The sequence below is a fragment of the Oncorhynchus mykiss genome, chromosome 17 (genome assembly GCF_013265735.2).
Source record: "Oncorhynchus mykiss isolate Arlee chromosome 17, USDA_OmykA_1.1, whole genome shotgun sequence".
Taxonomy (NCBI): Eukaryota; Metazoa; Chordata; class Actinopteri; order Salmoniformes; family Salmonidae; genus Oncorhynchus; species Oncorhynchus mykiss.
Window position 1 is genome coordinate 40,239,487 of NC_048581.1, and position 18,477 is coordinate 40,257,963.

The following is an 18,477-nucleotide window of genomic DNA, read 5'->3' on the forward strand; positions in this document are numbered from 1 at the left end:
GAGTGATCAACAGTATCGAAAGCCTTTGACAGGTCAATGAAGAGGGCAGCACAATGTTGCCTTTTATCCATACAGTTAACCACACATTTTATGACCAGGGATGCAGCAGAGATAGTGCTATGACTTGGTCTAAAACGCGACTGATGCACATTTAGAATATATTTCCTAGATAAGAAAGATCTTAGCTGAGAATTAATCAAGGATTCTAATATTTTAGCTTGGCAAGAAGGTTTAGAAATAGGCTGATAATTATTTAGGTCACAAGGGTCACCACCTTGGCGATTGTACCAGATATAATCATGACGTAAAAATATGGGTTCATTATTCAGCATTTAGGGGGACAGAAAGCTGCAGCAAAAAAATTGATTTTTGATTGAGCATATCAGCTCCAGGGGAGTTTTTACATATATTTTCAGCAAGGAATCTAGCACATCACAGATAGTAAGTTGTTGAAATGAAAAGATTCACTAGAAGTTGACGGGTTAACCATCGAGTCAGCGGAGGGCTTGCAGATTGACTGACCAGGGTCAACGATACCACTGTTTTTCTCAAATAAAAAGCCTGACGAGAAAAATATTGTTAAAACCAGACAGAACTTGCTTAGTCGAGGAAGAAGAGGAATTTGTATGTTGAAGTGCATTTACTGTTTTCCAAAAGTTTGAAGGATCACCAGCCGAGTCAGAGATGGAGCTCAAAAAGTAGCTTGATTTATCTTTGTTATTCAAGATAGTACATCTGTTTCTCAATTGTCTGAAAGATTGTCAGTCCACTACAGAGTCAGTTTTCCTTGCTTTGGCCCAGGCCTGATTTCTCATCTGGATGAGCTCATATAACTCAAAAGAAAACAAAGAGTTCGATCTATCTTTAACTCTGAATTGTTTAAAATGGGCATGTTTATCTGCCATAGGAATAAATATTGAAGATACATTTTCGAAAGCCAACTCAGGGTCAGGAATACTGCAGAAAGTGGCTAAATCAGAGTGGAACCAGAGTAAATCCCAGCAAGAAATAAATGTATATTCTGGTTTATGGCCACATCTACAACCAGGAGTTCAAATTTCTTGGGAACAGAAATATTTTAAGATTGGGATGCCATGAAATTAGATTAGAAATATATGCCCACTCCTCATCCTTTCTGTAATCTGTCACATCTAAATACATTAGAATAATTTACTTCAATATCTTTATCAGAGACAGAACCATTTAACCATGTTTCCGGGAGAACCAGAATGTCAGGACATGAGTCCTGTACCCAAATGTCAATTGTGTCAATTTCTGTGACCATTTAGGTGCATTAGCCCAAGACCCCTATGAAATGTAAAGTTAGAGGGGGTATTAAGATAATTCCCATCAGAGATAACAGGCATAGGGTCATCTGCAGTAATTTGTTGAGTGAGCTGAGATTTTGCCTAGATCCCTGTCCGACCATGTGAGAGCAAAGCAGACTGAGCATTTGACAGACCTCCGCCAAGTTGCTGGATGCAAGGGCTGGGGTGAGAACTGGGGGAACAGTGTTGACAGAGCTCAATCCAAATCAAATCAAATGTATTTATATAGCCCTTTGTACATCAGCTGATATCTCAAAGTGCTGTACAGACACCCAGCCTAAAATCCCAAACAGCAAGCATTGCAGGTGTAGAAGCACGGTGGCTAGGAAAAACTCCCTAGAAAGGCCAAAACCTAGGAAGAAACCTAGAGAGGAACAAGGCTATGAGGGGTGGCCAGTCCTCTTCTGGCTGTGCCAGGTGGAGATTATAACAGAACATGGCCAAGATGTTCAAATGTTCATAAATGACCAGCATGGTCAAATAATAATAATCACAGTAGTTGTCAAGGGTGCAGCAAGTCAAATCAAATCAAATGTATTTATATAGCCCTTCGTACATCAGCTGATATCTCAAAGTGCTGTACAGAAACCCAGCCTAAAACCCCAAACAGCAAGCAATGCAGGTGTAGAAGCACGGTGGCTAGGAAAAACTCCCTAGAAAGGCCAAAACCTAGGAAGAAACCTAGAGAGGAACCAGGCTATGTGGGGTGGCCAGTCCTCTTCTGGCTGTGCCGGGTGGAGATTATAACAAAACATGGTCAAGATGTTCAAATGTTCATAAATGACCAGCATGGTCGAATAATAATAAGGCAGAACAGTTGAAACTGGAGCAGCAGCAGAGTCAGGTGGACTGGGGACAGCAAGGAGTCATCATGTCAGGTATTCCTGGGGCATGGTCCTAGGGCTCAGGTCCTCCGAGAGAGAGAAAGAAAGAGAGAATTAGAGAGAGCATATGTGGGATGGCCAGTCCTCTTCTGGCTGTGCCGGGTGGAGATTATAACAGAACATGGCCAAGATGTTCAAATGTTCATAAATGACCAGCATGGTCAAATAATAATAAGGCAGAACAGTTGAAACTGGAGCAGCAGCACAGCCAGGTGGACTGGGGACAGCAAGGAGTCATCATGTCAGGTAGTCCTGGGGCATGGTCCTAGGGCTCAGGTCCTCCGAGAGAGAGAAAGAGAGAAGGAGAGAATTAGAGAACGCACACTTAGATTCACACAGGACACCGAATAGGACAGGAGAAGTACTCCAGATATAACAAACTGACCCTAGCCCCCCGACACATAAACTACTGCAGCATAAATACTGGAGGCTGAGACAGGAGGGGTCAGGAGACACTGTGGCCCCATCCGAGGACACCCCCGGACAGGGCCAAACAGGAAGGATATAACCCCACCCACTTTGCCAAAGCACAGCCCCCACACCACTAGAGGGATATCTCCAACCACCAACTTACCATCCTGAGACAAGGCTGAGTATAGCCCACAAAGACCTCCGCCACGGCACAACCCAAGGGGGGGGGGGGGGGGGGGGGGGGGGGCGCCAACCCAGACAGGATGACCACATCAGTGACTCAACCCACTCAGGTGAAGCACCCCCTCCAGGGACGGCATGAGAGAGCCCCAGTAAAGCCAGTGACTCAGCCCCTGTAATAGGGTTAGAGGCAGAGAATCCCAGTGGAAAGAGGGGAACCGGCCAGGCAGAGACAGCAAGGGCGGTTCGTTGCTCCAGAGCCTTTCCGTTCACCCTCCCACTCCTGGGCCAGACTACACTCAATCATATGACCCACTGAAGAGATGAGTCTTCAGTAGAGACTTAAAGGTTGAGACCGAGTTTGCGTCTCTGACATGGGTAGGCAGACCGTTCCATAAAAATGGAGCTCTATAGGAGAAAGCCCTGCCTCCAGCTGTTTGCTTAGAAATTCTAGGGACAATTAGGAGGCCTGCGTCTTGTGACCGTAGCGTACGTGTAGGTATGTACGGCAGGACCAAATCAGAGAGATAGGTAGGAGCAAGCCCATGTAATGCTTTGTAGGTTAGCAGTAAAACCTTGAAATCAGCCCTTGCTTTGACAGGAAGCCAGTGTAGAGAGGCTAGCACTGGAGTAATATGATCAAATATTTTGGTTCTAGTCAGGATTCTAGCAGCCGTATTTAGCACTAACTGAAGTTTATTTAGTGCTTTATCCGGGTAGCCGGAAAGTAGAGCATTGCAGTAGTCTAACCTAGAAGTGACAAAAGCATGGATTAATTTTTCTGCATCATTTTTGGACAGAAAGTTTCAGATTTTTGCAATGTTACGTAGATGGAAAAAAGCTGTCCTTGAAATGGTCTTGATATGTTCTTCAAAAGAGAGATCAGGGTCCAGAGTAACGCCGAGGTCCTTCACAGTTTTATTTGAGCACCTCAGGAGTAAATGTCAGTTGGCTTTTCATAGCCGATCATTAAGAGTATCTCTACCACTCCTGCTGTCTCTAGAGAGTTGAAAACAGCAGGTCTGGGACAGGTAGTACGTCCGGTGAACAGGTCAGGACCAGCCACCATAGCCACAAGGAGTGGAGCTGCTGCAGGGGACCAGAGTGGCTTCCAATGCTCCATTCTGGGTGTGCACGGGAGGTCTTGGTGGGGCTCCTGTTGCAAGGTTGGGGCTGCCATGGGGGGCAGAAGTGTCCCAGGCCTGTCCTGGGGATGGGAGTAGGGAGGGTGACCAAAAGTAGCCTGGGAGGGAGGTTGTGGGGGGAAATGAGGAGGGGGTTGTGGAGAAGAGTGTGTCTGGCGAAGCTCCAAACTTTCAGCATATGTAGGCTGATGATTTGAATGATACATGGTGTGGACTGCATCATGTGGTGCAGTCCACACCACCTCAACAGTGTTTTGCCAGACCCTATGGTAGTGGTCAATGCTGTGTAGAACTGGGCTGAGTTGAGGTGGGCCTGGTCTGGTAGAGCTGTGCTGTGATGTGTCAGGTCCGGTAGAGATGTGCTGAGGTGGACCGCGTCTGGTTAAGCTGTGATGTGAAGGGCCGAGTCTGGTAGAGATGTGCTGTGATAGACCGGTCTGGTTGAGCTGTGCTGTGAAGGGCCGAGTCTGGTAGAGATGTGCTGAGGCGGACCGCGTCTGGATAAGCTGTGCTATGAAGGGCCGAGTCTGGTAGAGATGTGCTGAGGCGGACCGCGTCTGGATAAGCTGTGCTGTGAAGGGCCGAGTCTGGTAGAGATGTGCTGAGGCGGACCGCGTCTGGATAAGCTGTGCTGTGAAGGGCCGAGTCTGGTAGAGATGTGCTGAGGCGGACCGCGTCTGGATAAGCTGTGCTGTGAAAGGCCAAGTCTGGTAGAGATGTGCTGTGATAGACCGGTCTGGTTGAGCTGTGCTGTGATGGTAAAGGTCTGGTAGAGCTGTGCTGAGGTGGGCCGGGTCCAGTAGAGCTGTGCTGTGATGGGCCGGGTCTAGTAGAGATGTGCTGTGAAGGGCCGGGTCTAGTAGAGATGTGCTGTGAAGGGCCGGGTCTAGTAGAGATGTGCTGTGAAGGGCCGAGTCTAGTAGAGATGTGCTATGATAGACCGGTCTGGTTGAGCTGTGCTGTGAAGGGCAGAGTCTGGTAGAGATGTGCTGTGATAGACCGGTCTGGTTGAGCTGTACTGTGATGGGGCAGTTCTGGTAGAGCTGTGCTGTGCTGTGATGGGCAGGATCTGGTTGAGTTGTACTATGATGGGCCAGGTCTAGTAGAGCTGGTAGCATGAGAGGGAGGTTTTAGGGGGAATTGAAGAGGGTGGTGTGGAGGGCAGTGTGGCTGGCGATGCTCCAAACTCTGTGTGGGGCCTCTTTTATTGCATATGGCTTGGGCATAGCTCAATGTATCTGCATGCAGTTCCTGGGAGAGAAGTGGTGGAGGGTGGTGTGGGGGGCTAGTGTTGCTGGCTGTTCTCCAGTCTCTGTGAAGGGCCACCGGGTGCAGGTCTAGGAGCGTCTGATTTGTCTCAGGGAGTTGGTGGCTGGTCTGCTGCTCCTGTGAGGTGAGGTGGACAGGCCACTAACAGCAACATCTTTTAACATCCTGGTGAAGGTGGGGAAGGTCACTTTGTACACCTGTACAATGCACTGCAGACCTGTGTTTTTAATGTGTGTAACATTAGGGAAAAGGTCAGTCTGCCTTTGAATTTCTGTCCTCGATGAAAAGTCATAGTAAGGTGAGTAGGCTACAGATGCGTTGATTCAAAAGTTCCTTTTCAGACCTTTTTAATCAGCCCAATTGTATGACTGACCACCAACATCAAGGCCTTCTTGATAATGTCTCTCTCTTTCTCTCTCCTCTGACCCTCACACTCACTCTGTTATTCCACCTCGCCTCATCTCACCTTGTCTCTCCCCACCCTGTCTCGTGATCTCAGTCTGTCTCTGTCGCTGTGTCCCCTCCCCCTCAGGTCCAGCTTATCCATGACAGCACCACCCCGGCCAGTCCCATCAACCCGGCTACCCTGACCCCGGCCACCGAAGGGGGTGCCCAGACCCCAGGGTCTGCCCAGGTCCAGATGACCTGGACGGAAAAGGCCGATGGTGAGCTGGCCAAGCCGCCTGGCGCCTCCACACCGGAGGGTATCAAAGACATCTTCAACATGAAGCCGTGAGTGTGGTTTGGCAAAACTGGTTTATAGGCTCTGATGAAGACCCGAGTGGTCAAAACGTTGTCAATAGTATACAAAGTCTCTTTTCACCTTAAAAAAACTGGTATACTCCCATGTTGGCACCGAAAGTTCTTGAAGAGTAACATTCTGATTGGTGTTCTCTTAATAAAGTGATAGTTCACTCCAAAACGATATTTTAGTATTTTGTTCATTAATCCACTGTTAATACAATCCCATGTCAGCAGTTAAGTTTTCAAAAAAGAGCACTTTCAACAAAATTATGGTGTTCTCTGTATTAATAGTGCTCTTTTTTGAAAACTTGACCGTTTGCATTCTCACCTTTAATCTTGTGTTTCTCTCCCTTGTCATGCTGCAGTGAGTGGGAAAACCTGTAAGTATTTCTGTAGCTCAAATGTTGGTGGAGCTTACATAAAACAGTGGTGTAGAAAAAATAGTAATCTTGTGGATTTTGTTTTTTATATATATATACAGTTGAAGTCGGAAGTTTACATACACTTAGGTTGGAATATTAAAACTCGTTTTTCAACCACTCCACAAATGTCTTGTTAACAAACTATAGTTTCGGCAAGTCGGTTAGGACATCTACTTTGTGCATGACACAAGTAATTTTTTCAACAATTGTTTACAGGCAGATTATTTAACTTATAATTCACTGTATCACAATTCCAGTGGGTCAGAGGTTTACATACACTAAGTTGACTGTGCCTTTAAACAGCTTGGAAGATTCCGGAAAATGGTGACATAGCTTTAGAAGCTTCTGATAGGCTTATTGACATCATTTGAGTCAATTGGTGGTGTACCTGTGGATGTATTTCAAGGCCTACCTTCAAACTCAGTGCCTCTTTGCTTGACATCATAGGGAAAATCAAAAGAAATCAGCCAAGACCTCAGAAAAAAATGGTAGGTCTCCACAAGTCTGGTTCATCATTGGGAGAAATTTCCAAATGCCTGAAGGTACCACGTTCATCTGTACAAACAATAGTACATAAGTATAACCACCATGGGACCACGCAGCCATCATACCGCTCAGGAAAGAGACCCGTTCTGTCTCCTAGAGATGAACGTAGTTTGGTGCGAAAAGTGCAAATCAATCCCAGAACAACAGCAAAGGACCTTGTGAATATGCTGGAGGAAACAGGTACAAGTGTATCGATATCAAGAGTAAAACGAGTCCTATATTGACATAACCTGAAAGGCCGCTCAGCAAGGAAGAAGCCGCTTCTCCAAAACCGCCATAAAAAAGCAAGACTATGGTTTGCAACTGCACATGGGGACAGAGATCGTACTTTTTGGAGAAATGTCCTCAGTTCTGATGAAACAAAAATAGAACTGTTTGGCCATAATGACCATCGTTATGTTTGGAGCAAAAAGGGGGAGGTTTGCAAGCCGAAGAACACCATCCAAAACGTGAAGCACGAGGGTGGCAGCATCATGTTGTGGGGGTACTTTGCTGCAGGAGGGACTGGTGCACTTCACAAAATAGATGGCATCATGAGGCAGGAACATTATGTGGATATATTGAAGCAACATCTCAAGGCATCAGTCAGGAAGTTAAAGCTTGGTCGCAAATGGGTCTTCCAAATGGACAGTGACCCCAAGGATACTTCCCGAAGTTGTGGTATAATGGCTTAAGGACAACAAAGTCAAGGTATTGGAGTGGCCATCCGAAAGCCTTGACCTCAATCATATAGAAAATTTGTGGGCCGAACTGAAAAAGTGTGTGCGAGCAAGGAGGCCTACAAACCTTACTAAGTTACACCAGCTCTGTCAGGAGCAATTTAAAGGCAATGCTACCAAATACTAATTTAGTGTATGTAAACTTCTGACCCACTGGGAATGTGATGAAAGAAATAAAAGCTGAAATAAATTGTTCTGTCTGCTATTATTCTGACATTTCACTTTCTTAAAATTAAGTGGTGATCCTAACTGACCTAAAACAGGGAATTTTTACTAGGATTAAATGTCAGGAATTGTGAAAAACTGAGTTTAAATGTATTTGGCTAAGGTGTATGTAAACTTCCGACTTCAACTGTACATTTCCTCAAGGACTCCATAGACCAAGTCAGCAAAGCAAAGGTTGCATTGGTGAAAGAATTAATGAGTGAAATAGTGACCATTTGTTTTAGCTGTTTGTGAATTAGTAGCCTGAAAGGGTATTAGTTTCACTGAATGCCTAAACATAATACTGCATTATGAACAAATTATGGTTTGGAGCTCAGTAGCGGCCATCTTGTTTATTCCAACAGAAACCAGTCCAATGTGAGACGCATGCACACAGCACTGAGGCTGAATGGTGTCATCGTGAAGAAATCCTCAGAGGCCAAGCTGGTGCTCCTTAACATGCCCGGGCCGCCCAAAAACCGAGCGGGCGACGAGAACTGTATCCTTCTTTCTCTATCGCTCTCTCTCACTCTCAGGGAACTTCCAAGGGTGGTCATGTTACAAACATTTATTTTCTCAAGCACAGGGCCGGCTCTAGCCTTTTGGGGGCTCTAAGCAAGATTTGGTTAGGGGTCTCCCCACCTTGATGCAAAACATTTTAATGGCCCCCTGTCTTGGCGACAGAGAGAACATTTTTTGTTTTAAAGTTCATTTCCTGCAATTTCACAATTTTATAACAAATTGAATGCAATTCTACTCATTTTGCCATGGGGTGGAGAGACATTTTTGCAGTTTTAAAGCTAATTTCCAAAATGTTGCACATTTTGCCATGGCTTATTTCATGTTTATATGATATCTGAATGAGAATGACTAACAAAATCAATGGGGGCAACTGGAGTTCAGGGCCCCTGTGCCGGTTTGGGATTTGGCCAATTTTAGATAGCTGGCTACCAATCAAAAAATGTACGTGGCAAATTGTAAACTAATTGAGAGACTGCTGATGCACAAGCACATTGCACCTGGTGTAAGATAGGTTTAGAGTTTAGGTGAGGGTTAGAGTGAATGGTGGAAATCGGAGTGGTTGTTAGAGAGCGTCTGAAGTTGGACTTGGCGTTGATTTTCACACTGTATGGAGTTATTTGTATTTGTATTTATTATGGACCCCCATTAGCCACTGCCAAGGCAGCATCTACTCTTGCCTGGGGTCCAGCAAAAATTATTACAGTCATATACATTATAGTACAATTTGTAAACATTAAAATATATTTTACAACAGATTTCACAACACATTAAGTGTGTGCCCTCTGGCCACTATACTCCAACACACACTCCAGGTGTAGTGTGTATGTTATGTGTGTTAGTATGTGTGTGTTTCAGTGGAATCTGGTGACTTGAAACATTGACGAGGATGGGAGACCCACAGTATAGGCACGGAATGAACAGAGACATTTAGACAAAAGAGCTAAGAATGAGTTAGTCCAAGCAAGGAGTAAAATCATTGATGTGTAATAATGTGATTGTGTTTGTGTGTGTGATTGACGCTACATACAGTAATCAGAGAAAATTGATAGGGGTGCTCACAGTGCTTGGAGAGAAAACATTCAATGTGCCAGTGGATAAGCGGGGCCATGAGACGTGGCTTCATGTCAGAAGGTGTGTGCAGCTGGTGCATAAAGTCAGGCGCAGGAGAGCAGAATGAGTGAGCAATGTACTTTACTCAAAATAAAGGCACATGGTAAACATATGCTTGACCAACAATAAATGGTAATCAATTACGCACGGGTGTAAACAGCACCCGTTGAAAACCAGCCACAACGTACCGAATTAACATAGAAACAATCATGCACAAAAACATGGGGGAAGCAGAGGGTTAAATACATGAACATGTAATTGGGGAATGAAACCAGGTGTGTAGAAAACAAAGACAAAACAAATGGAAAATGAAATGTGGATCGGCGATGGCTAGAAGACCGGTGACTTCGACCGCCGAATGCCGCCCGAACAAGGAGAGGGACCGACTTCGGCGGAAGTCGTGACACTTCATTTCAAGTCAGGAGAGAGTTGACAATGCTAGTGGAGTGGAACATCACCTCTTAATCAGGGAACAGGATAGCAGATACTTTCCATTACAGCTGCGCCATCGTAGGTTTGGGCAACGAGTTTCTCTATGAAGTTGACACATTAATGTAGCCCAAGAAACGTTCCTGAATAAATCCCTGATCATCCACATACCTGACAATAACTGACCATTTTTCCCCCCTGAGGTCTGGAGTTTTTCCTTATCGTTAAACCTAACCAGGACTCTGGATCCTATAAGGTATGACAGTGATTAATCACGTATAAAAAAGTTGTATATGGACTATGATGGGTCTAGAGCTGTGCCAGCGGTTATTGTCAAGCATATACGGTAATTGACCGGTAATTTACCTTTAAAAAGTGTAATAAATCAATTTAGGAGACACAATTTGGTTAGAATTTCATGCCATTATTTTATATAATTTTATAGTATGAAGAATACAATTGAACAAAGCTGAATAAAATAGAAAGGATATTTTCTCCAAACGATTTTGGTGAGTGTGCACATTCTGTGTTGAGAGGTTAGGTACTCCTATATATGCTTAATTTAGAGGTATTGTTGTAACTTTAGTGGTTCTACTAGGTTGGGCTATATGTTTACATGTTTAATACATTGTAAGGCTGCATGATGCGACTCTAATGATGATTTGAAAAAAGTATCTTGAAAGGCATGAGCTCTGTGTAGGCTGTACACACTTCAAAAGTCTCTCATTCACAATTTGACAAGCACTTGATAATGCCTCAAATTTCCCGCCGATATCCCCTTTGTGTGGCCGTAACACACCCTAAAAAATCCATGCCTTTTATGGCCAATGGTCATGCTCTGAAGCACCTCTTACTCACATGGCCCTCCATCACGTGATCGGGTCTTTCTCAGGCTACAAGTAAAGACAGACACTTTGGGGACGCAACTGCATTCGTCCTTATCCAATTCCAAGGTGCATATTGAAGATATTGAAAAAACTTTCCACATTTACTTTTCATCAGCCAACAACATGAGTAGGCCTAACGAACAGCAAAATAACTAGCCTATGTCAATCTACTATCCCCCATAGTACAAAAGTTGACCTATTCTATTCTGTGTGAGAAGTAAATATTCCAACATAGAATGGGACAGTTGTGGGATGCGATAGATCCCAAATTAATACATCCACTAGCATTCCAAAAAATGTTGTTTACTTACGCAATGAGGCGGACGCAACCGATTAGAATGTTCAGCTTAAAATGTGATAAACTATTGGGCTATTTCTTCACATAATACTGTATACTACATTTTCTCCAGATACACAAATGGACTATAAATCCTTAATGTTATCAAAAATCACTCTCTTTAATCTCGTCAAGGCTTTCTGATGGCCACTCCAATTTAATAAAGCATCTTAATGTGCAATTACCTCATTACCTTACCCAAAAATGCAGTGTGTTGAGAACATCCCTGTTTCTTCTCATGACTCAATCACACCTAGTGTTATTGCGCAAAATGGTATACAGCATCATCTGGATATGTGTGCAACAAAAGTTCAACATTCACCTACAGCTACCATTTCTGTCAGACTATGCATACAGTTTGACCCATACGCTAGATAAATCCAATGTATGCACCACACAGAACCCACTGCAACTTCCTCTGCAACGCAATGCTGCAAGGCAAACGCAGCGTTCCATTGGAAATGAATGTACTTCTGGTGTACCAAAATGCTGATTGAGTCTTTACTTTCTCATTGTGTTGCGCAGTTTAAATACGCATAACTTCCTCCACATGATTGGTGTGTTTTTTTCAGAGAAACTTGAATCTGATGCAGACATTTATATGCTCTGTGCTTTTGTTATGCCTTTTAGCTGAACAATCAATGTTCTTCAGGTCACTGTACCCCCCTTTCACAAGGTTCAGACTTTCCAAAAAGCAGATAAGGCCAGCAATACAGGCGGCTTGATGAAAGGCTCTCTGTTAACCAGCTATACTTTTGATACCAATTGGTACCTCTTCTTTTCATCCTTCTTCATGAAACTGATCTCAAGCAGAGGTCAACCCTCTGTTTAATTTGCACCTTTTCCATTTATCCCAGAGAATGAAACAGGTTTTTCAGCAAAAAGTCAACACAATATTTTTGGTAGAGTTGGCCATTCTGCCATTCTGGTGATGAAAACTGTACACTCATGCTGGTAGCTAGCTAGCTACTGGCTACTCATAATTACCATATAGGTCTATGGAAGGGGGTAAGGCCAACGAGCCTCCTAGGAAAACGGAAGCTAGCTGTGCTCCGGCTACACCATAGTGCTACCCCAGAGAATGCTGTTGAAGTTACTATAGACCTTATTTGCAAAACAGTGTTTTTTATCAATTATTTGGTGACATATTTTCAAGATATTTTTTTCATTTTTCACTATTTTTATTAAAATTATTTGAGGAAGATGGTCCTCCCCACCCTCCTCAGAGGAGCCTTCACTGGTGTGTTTGTACCAGGGTGTGTGAATCTTCACAGTCCAAGTTGTTCCATTAGGTGTGTTTTTATGTTATTTCAATCTGATGTGGAATAGAGTTCCATGTAGCCATGGATCTATGTAGTATGGTGCGCCTCCTATACTCTGTTCTGTACTTGGGGACTGTGAAGAGACCTCTGGTGGCATGTCTTGTGGGATATGCATGGGTGTCTGAGCTGTGTTCTAGTAGTTTAAACAGACAGCTTGGTGCATTCAACATGTCAATACTTCTTACAAAAACAAGAAGTGATGAAGTAAATCTCTCCTCTACATAGGGCCATAAGAGATTGACATGCATATTATTAATGTTAGCTTTAAGTTTATATTTAAGGGCCAGCTGTGCTGCTGTGCCTCTGGGCCAGTTGTAATTTTCCGAATTCCCTCTCTGTGGCACCTGGCCACACGACTGAGCAGTAGTCCAGGTGTGACAAAACTCGGGCCTGTAGGCCCTGCCTTGTTTATATTGTTGTTAAGAAGGCAGAGTAATGCTTTATTATGGACAGACCTTTCCCCATCATAGCTACTGTTGCATCAATATGTTTTGACCTTAACAGTTTACAATCCAGGGTTACTCCAAGCAGAATAGTCTCATCAACTCAATTTCCACATTATTCATTACAATAATTTGTTGAGATTTATGGTTTAGTTAATGATTTTCCCCAAATACAATCCATTTAGATTTAGAAATATTTAGGACTAACTTTTTTCTTGCCACCCATTCTGACACTGACTGCAGCTGTTAAGTATTGCAGTGATTTCACTCGATGTAGTATCTGGCGTGTATAGTGTTGAGTCATCCAGATACATAGACACACAGGCTTTACTCAGAGCCAGTGTCAGGTCATTACGTTAGAAAAAATTGAAAAAAGTAAGGGGCCTAGACAGCTGCCCTGGGAAATGCCTGATTCTACCTGGATAATGTTGTTGAGGCTACCATTAAATAACACTGTGTTCTGTTAGACAGGGAACTCTCAATCCACAATAAATGTTTTCAAATGTATAAAATGTTTTAAACAGAATTACCTTATTTAGAGTATTCAGGCCATTTGCTATGAAATTCGAAATTGAGCTCAGGTGCATCCTGTTTCCATTGATCATCCTTGAGATGTTTCTACAACTTGATTGGAGTCCACTTGTGATATATTGATTTCACATGATTTGGAAAGGCTGTCTATATAAAGTCCCACAGTTGACAGTGCATGTCAGAGAAAAAACCAAGCCATGAGGTCGAAGGAATTGTCTGTAGAGCTCTGAACCAGGATTGTGTTGAGGCACAGATCTGAGGAAGGATACCAAAAAATGTCTGCAGCATTGAAGGTCCCCTAGAACACAGTGGCCTCCATCATTCTTAAATGGAAGAAGTTTGTAACCACCAAGGCTCATCCTAGAGCTGGCCGCCCGGCCAAACTGTGCTATCGGGGGAGAAGGACCAAGAACCTGATGGTCACCCTAACAAAGCTTCAGAGTTCTTCTGTGGCGATGGGAGAAACTTCCAGAAGAACAACCATCTCTGCAGCACTCCACCAATCAGGCCTTTATGGTAGAGTGGTCAGACAGAAGCCACTCCTCAGTAAAAGGCACATTACAGCCCGTTTGGAGTTTGCCAAAAGGCTCATAAAGAACTCAGACCATGGCCTGAATGGCCTCAAACTATTTGGCCTGAATGCCAAGCGTCACGTCTGGAGGAAACCCGGCACCATCCCTACGGTGAAGCATGGTGGTGGCAACATCATGCTGTGGGGATGTCTTTCAGCGACAGGGACTGGGAGACTAGTCAGGATTGAGGCAAATATGAACGTAGCAAAGTACAGAAAGATCCTTGACGAAAATCTTCTCCAAAGTACTTGTGACCTCAGACTGGGGAGAAGGTTCACCTTTCAACAGGACAACAACTCTAAGCATACAGCCAAGACAACTCAGGAGTGGCTTCGGGCTTCGGGACATGTCTCTGAATGTCCTTGAGTAGCCCAGACTTGAACCCATCAAACATCTTTGGAGAGACCTGAAAATAGCTGTGCAGCGATGCTCAAAATGCAACCAGACAGAGCTTAAGAGGATCTGCAAAAAACAATGGAACTTCTCAAATACAGGTGTGCCAAGCTTGTAGATACCAAGAAGACACTAGGCTGTAATTGCTGCCAAAGGTGCTTCAGCAAAGTACTGAGTAAAGGGTCTGAATACTTATGTAAATGTGATATTTCAGTTTATTTTTTATTTTTAATACATTTGCAAGCATTTTAAAAAAAACTGCTTTTGCTTTGTCATTATGGGGTATTTTGTGCAGAATTATGAGATGTAAAAAAAATATCTTATAGAATAAGGCTGTAAAGTACCTAAATTGAAAAAAGTCAAGGGGTCTGAATACTTTCTGAATGCAATGTATACTTTTTTTTGTCAGCAGAATACTATGATGGATAATGTCAAAAGCCTCACTGAAGTCTAACAATACAGCTCTCACAATATTTTTTATTATCAACTTCTTTCAGCCAATCATCAGTCGTTTGTGTAAGTGCGATGCATGTTGAATGCCCTGTCCTGTAAAATAGCATTGTTTCTGGTCAAACATAATTTTTTACTAAAGTTTACTACGGGTTGGTAACAGGCTGATTGGTCAGCTATTTGAGCCAGTAAAGGGTGCTTTACTATTATTGGGTAGAGGAATGAATTCTTGCTTCCCAGGCTTAGATTGAAGAGATGGCAAGTAGGAGCAATATCCGGCCTCCCGGGTAGCACAGTGGTCTTAAGGCAGTACATAGAAGTTGCTAGATGTGCCACTAGAAATCCTGGTTAGAATCCAGGATCTGTCGCAGCCGGCCGCGACCGGGAGACCCATGGGGCGACGTACAATTAGCCCAGCGTCGTCCGGGTTAGGGGAGGGTTTGGCCGGCAGGGATGTCCTTGTCTCATCACGCTCTAGCGACTCCTGTGGCGGGACAGACGCATGCACGCTGACACTGTGCTAGGTGTACTGTGTTTCATCCGACACATTATTGTAGCTGGCTTCTAGGTTAAGTGGGCATTGTGGTTGGGTCGTGTTTCGGAGGACACATGGCTCTTGACCAGTCTAGAGTGCCCCTATAATCCCATCCTCTCGAGTTGTAGGTCCAGTGGCCTGGGACGTAGGTGTGGACATTCGCCAGGCTTGAGAGAGGGAGACCGCACTCCTGAACTGTCCTCCTGAGCGCATCTACATTCCCACAGGGATAAGGGATCAGCTGCTGACCTGGGCACACACAGCTTTCGTCACTGGACATCCAGGTATTTCTCGCACTATCCACTCCATCGCTGAGAAGTTTTGGTGGCCCACCTTGGCGGAGGATGTAACTCGTTATGTAAACTCCTGTTCCGTATGTGCCCAAACTAAGTCCCCCTGGAATGCACCAGTGGGGAAGCTCTTGCCGCTTCCCATGCCTCAGCGACCCTGGTCTCATCTATCCATCGAATTTGTAACTGATCTCTACTCTGACGGTTTCACCACAATTCACCACCACTCTTCCAGCAGGTCTTCCAGCATTATGGCCTTCCGGAGTACATAGTTTCCAACCGTGGCCCCCAATTAACATCACGAGTATGGAGGGCCTTCATGGAGAAGCTCTGGGTCACAGTCAGCCTCACTTCCGGGTTACCATGGAGAGGATGAACCAGGAGCTGGGGAGGTTCCTGAGGAGTCACTCTCAGGACCGGCAGGGTGCGTGGGAACGATTCTTTCCAAGGACAGAGTATGCCCAGAACTCGCTGTGTCGCTCTTCCACTGGGTTGACGCTCTTCCACTGGGTTGACCCCCTTCCAGTGTGTTCTGGGTTTTCAGCCGGCCCTGGCCTCCAGACCGAAGCTCATGCAATTCATCAGTGGTTCCGCACACGCAGAAGTGTGGAGTGATGAGCATGTTAGACTCCAGCATGCCATCCATCGTCAAAAGGAACAGGCAGACCGCCACCACAGTGAGACCCCTGTTCCACCCTGGGGATCGCATCTGGCTCTCTACCAGGATCCTCCCACTCCACCTGCGCTGCAAGAAACTGAGCCCCCGGTTTGTGGGGCTGTTCAAGGTTCTCCGTAGGGTCAATGAGGTGACATATAGGTTACAGTTGCCTAGTCACTATCGTATCTCATCCTCGTTTCATGTCTCCCTTCTCTCAGGCCGGTGGTTCCTGGTCCCCTAGCTGATGCTGTCCCCCACGACACCCCACCACCTCCCCTGGACATCGAGGGGAGTACGGCGTATGCTGTCAGATCCGTACTGGACTCACGGCATCGTGGGGGGTCAACTCCAGTATCTGGTGGACTGGGAGGGGTATGGCCCAGAGGAGCGGTGTTAGGTTCCGCTGGAAGACATTCTGGATCCCAACATCATCCATGCTTTCCACTTCTTTGGGGTCGCCACCCTGGTCAGCGTCAGCCTGCGGCAGGTGCCGTGCATCAGAGGGGGGGTACTGTCACGTCTGCTCCTCTCCTCCGGCGCGCAATGTTGCCAGAATACTAACAACCGGTCCTGGGATTCATCATTACGCACATCTGACATCATTCATTACGCACACCTGCAGATCATCATGATTCACACCTGGACTCCATTACCTTCCTCATTACCTCCCCTTTATATGTCCCACCCTTACAGTGGGGCAAAAAAAAGTATTTAGTAAGTTCTCCCACTTGAAAAGATGAGAGAGGCCTGTAATTTTCATCATAGTTACACTTCAACTGTGACAGACAAAATGAGAAGAAAAAAATCCAGAAAATCACATTGTAGGATTTTTTATGAATTTATTTGCAAATTATGGTGGAAAATAAGTATTTGGTCAATAACAAAAGTTTATCTCAATACTTTGTTATATACCCTTTGTTGGCAATGACAGAGGTCAAACGTTTTCTGTATATCTTCACAAGGTTTTCACACACTGTTGCTGGTATTTTGGCCCATTCCTCCATGCAGATCTCCTCTAGAGCATGTGTTGGGGCTGTTTGCTGGGCAACACGGACTTTCAACTCCCTCCAAAGATTTTCTATGGGGTTGAGATCTGGAGACTGGCTAGCCAACTCCAGGACCTTGAAATGCTTCTTACGAAGCCACTCCGTTGCCCGGGCAGTGTGTTTGGGATCATTGTCATGCTGAAAGACCCAGCCACGTTTCATCTTCAATGCCCTTGCTGATGGAAGGAGGTTTTCACTCAAAATCTCACGATACATGGCCCCATTTATTCTTTCCTTTACACAGATCAGTATTCCTGGTCCCTTTGCAGAAAAACAGCCCCAAAGCATGATGTTTCCACTCCCATGCTTCACAGTAGGTATGGTGTTCTTTGGATGCAACTCATCATTCTTTGTTCTCCAAACACGACGAGTTGAGTTTTTACCAGAATGTTCTATTTTGGTTTCATCTGACCATATGACATTCTCCCAATCTTCTTCTAGATCATCCAAATGCTCTCTAGCAAACTTCAGACGGGCCTGGACATGTACTGGCTTAAGCAGGGGGACACGTCTGGCACTGCAGGATTTGAGTCCCTGGCGGTGTAGTGTGTTACTGATGGTAGGCTTTGTTACTTTGGTCCCAGCTCTCTGCAGGTCATTCACTAGGTCCCCCCGTGTGGTTCTGGGATTTTTGCTCACCGTTCTTGTGATCATTTTTATTTATTTATTTATTTTATTTTTTGAATTTTACCCCTTTTTCTCCCCAATTTCATGGTATCCAATTGTTGTAGTAGCTACTATCTTGTCTCATCACTACAACTCCCGTACGGGCTCGGGAGAGACGAAGGTTGAAAGTCATGCGTCCTCCGATACACAACCCAACCAAGCCGCACTGCTTCTTAACACAGCACGCATCCAACCCGGAAGCCAGCCGCACCAATGCGCCGGAGGAAACACCGTGCACCTGGCCACCTTGGTTAGCGCACACTGCGCCCAGCCCTCCACAGGAGTCGCTGGTGCGCGATGAGACAAGGACACCCCTACCGACCAAGCCCTCCCTAACCCGGGCGACGCTAGGCCAATTGTGCGTCGCCCCACGGACCTCCCGGTCGCGGCTGGTTACGACAGAGCCTGGGCGCGAACCCAGGGACTCTGATGGC

The 18,477-nt window shown here is 45.1% G+C and overlaps 1 protein-coding gene across 3 annotated transcripts in view; it reads left to right on the forward strand.

Annotated features, from left to right (window-relative positions):
• The window catches only part of LOC110493888 (solute carrier family 12 member 5), a 321,210-nt gene that overhangs the window by 290,861 nt on the left and 11,872 nt on the right, over positions 1-18,477 (forward strand). For 2 of the 3 annotated variants that reach the window (XM_021568451.2, XM_036949871.1), the window contains exons 23-25: positions 5,750-5,949; positions 6,327-6,341; positions 8,218-8,351. In XM_021568451.2, the coding sequence (XP_021424126.1) occupies positions 5,750-5,949; positions 6,327-6,341; positions 8,218-8,351 (349 nt within the window). The remainder of the gene's footprint in view (positions 1-5,749; positions 5,950-6,326; positions 6,342-8,217; positions 8,352-18,477) is intronic. The other variant, XM_036949870.1, reaches the window with a different exon arrangement.